This window comes from Paramormyrops kingsleyae, chromosome 8 (assembly GCF_048594095.1).
Source record: "Paramormyrops kingsleyae isolate MSU_618 chromosome 8, PKINGS_0.4, whole genome shotgun sequence".
Classification (NCBI taxonomy): domain Eukaryota; kingdom Metazoa; phylum Chordata; class Actinopteri; order Osteoglossiformes; family Mormyridae; genus Paramormyrops; species Paramormyrops kingsleyae.
In genome coordinates, this window is record NC_132804.1 from 26,411,331 (window position 1) to 26,413,266 (window position 1,936).

The 1,936-nt window shown below is 42.4% G+C and overlaps 1 protein-coding gene across 2 annotated transcripts; it reads right to left on the reverse strand.

Annotated features, from left to right (window-relative positions):
• LOC111837499 (adenosine receptor A1-like) lies at positions 1–1,936 on the reverse strand. Of its 2 annotated transcripts, none has more exons than XM_023799627.2 (2): positions 1,778–1,936; positions 1–1,314 (listed from the first exon to the last, which is right to left on the reverse strand). In XM_023799627.2, the coding sequence occupies exon 2, from the start codon at positions 1,245–1,247 to the stop codon at positions 696–698; it is 552 nt and encodes a 183-aa protein (XP_023655395.1). In that variant the 5' UTR covers positions 1,248–1,314; positions 1,778–1,936; the 3' UTR covers positions 1–695. The 2 variants fall into 2 exon arrangements, with proteins under 2 accessions (XP_023655395.1, XP_072571645.1); XM_072715544.1 differs by lacking the exon at positions 1,778–1,936 and adding an exon at positions 1,537–1,756.

The following is a 1,936-nucleotide window of genomic DNA, read 5'->3' on the forward strand; positions in this document are numbered from 1 at the left end:
AATTGTTTTATTGACACATATATAATATTTTGCAAACAAGCATTCTTTCATGGCTAATATATAGAATACGCTTATTTTGAAAATATGAGCTGCCAGTCTTGATCCAGACAATATATACAGTACAGTACCATGGGAAGGAAACTCTATAAAGCTATTTAAATGTATATTTGCTCAGAAAATACAATTTAACATTACATACAAATCAAAGGTTACTTGTTGGATGGCTAGAAGAACATAGCTTTGGTTTCACAAACCTCTCCTCGTGGACACCTCAGCCATGTATTTGTTAAATTTCAGCGGCAGCCCCCTTATTTAATTAACTTACTTATTTAAATAACTTGATGAGGTACTGATTAGCCAAACATATTATGCTAGTGGTTGAGTCAAGAAGAAAGACATGAGTGTATTAGATGATTACTGTTAATAATGGGGTGACATTTAGAGAGGCTCTGAAATGGTTAAGCTGACACAACTTGACAGCCATAAGAACATAGTTTTTATCAAAATGTTATTTGCACAGTACTGTTTGTGTAACTTCTTTTCAATGCTTATCCATGACACAGAGAATGGCAAACTGAAAACTGCTACCTATTACAGTCAAGCATCTTGATTATATATAGTGAAAGCGAACACTTAAGCACTGTACCCCGTTTTGGCAAATAGGCAGTGCCTTTCTCTTTTCTGAGATGGCAAAGTCATATGTTACTGGGATGACTATTGGTGCTGAGCTGTAAGCCTCCTCCGGAATGGGACATAACCCTGTTCCACAGCTGCAGGTAGGCGTCCCGGATTCGGCGTATCCGGAAGCCGTACAGGAGGGGGTTAATGGCCGAGTGGGCATGGGTCAGGAGGATACCGGTGTACACAACCTCTTTGGAAACAGCGTCGGGCCCCCTGAAGAAGGTTACGCTGTTCATCACGTTGAGGGGCAGCCAACAAGCGACGAAGAGCAGCAGCACCAGTGTCAGGACCTTGGTAAGGGCCTGCTCTTTCAGGAAGTAGGTCTGCTGCTCCATGTGCCTTGACAAACTGTCCCGCAAGCGTCGTCGAAGAATGTGGAACACACCACTGTAAAGGACCACCATTGCCAACAGGGGAGGCAGGATGACACCGAAGAAGGTGAAGTAGACGAGGTAGGCCAGGGGGATGACGTCAATGAAGCGACACAGCATGTCCGAGGAGTTAACAGGGGCGTTCGCTCTGAAAGCTTTGTGTGACCAGGGGAGCATGGGGGTAATGCTGAGCATGCCGGCTAGCAGCCAGCACAGCAGCACCGCTCCCACGGAACGTCGAGTCGTCACCAGGGTCTTGTACCTATGAATGCAGAGTCTGTCTCATCATCTCAGCCATCTCTACTTATGTCTGGAAACACTTGGCATTCGTTCACAACGGCCAAGCTGGTTTCATTTATTTTTAAAAAGGCAATTTTGACAACTAGAATATTATATATATATATATATATATATATATATATATATATATATATGTATATATACACATACACTCACACACACACACACACACACACAGTGGTACCTCGGTTCTCGAACTTAATCCGTTCCGGACTCCAGATCGAATCCTAAAAAGTTCGAGTTCTGATCGATTTTTTCCCATAAGAAATAATGGAAAACTAATTAATTGGTTCCCGGCCCCCCAAAATTACACCTAAATATGTTTTTTTTTTTAGCATTTAAACACAAAATAAACAGGATAAAACAAGAAGAGCATTTTTTTCTTAATGGCTTCCAAAACGATAAAGATCTTATCCCAACATTACCCATGTCCTGCCCTGATCGTCCGCTCCTTCCGTGTGCCACGCCCCCTCGTTAACCTCGTGTGGGATCCCCATGTGATCAGCTGTTTCTGGTTGTTGTCATTAGTCCTCTGTATTAAGTCCGCGTTTCATCTTGTTTGAGAAGTTAAACAATAAAAAAAA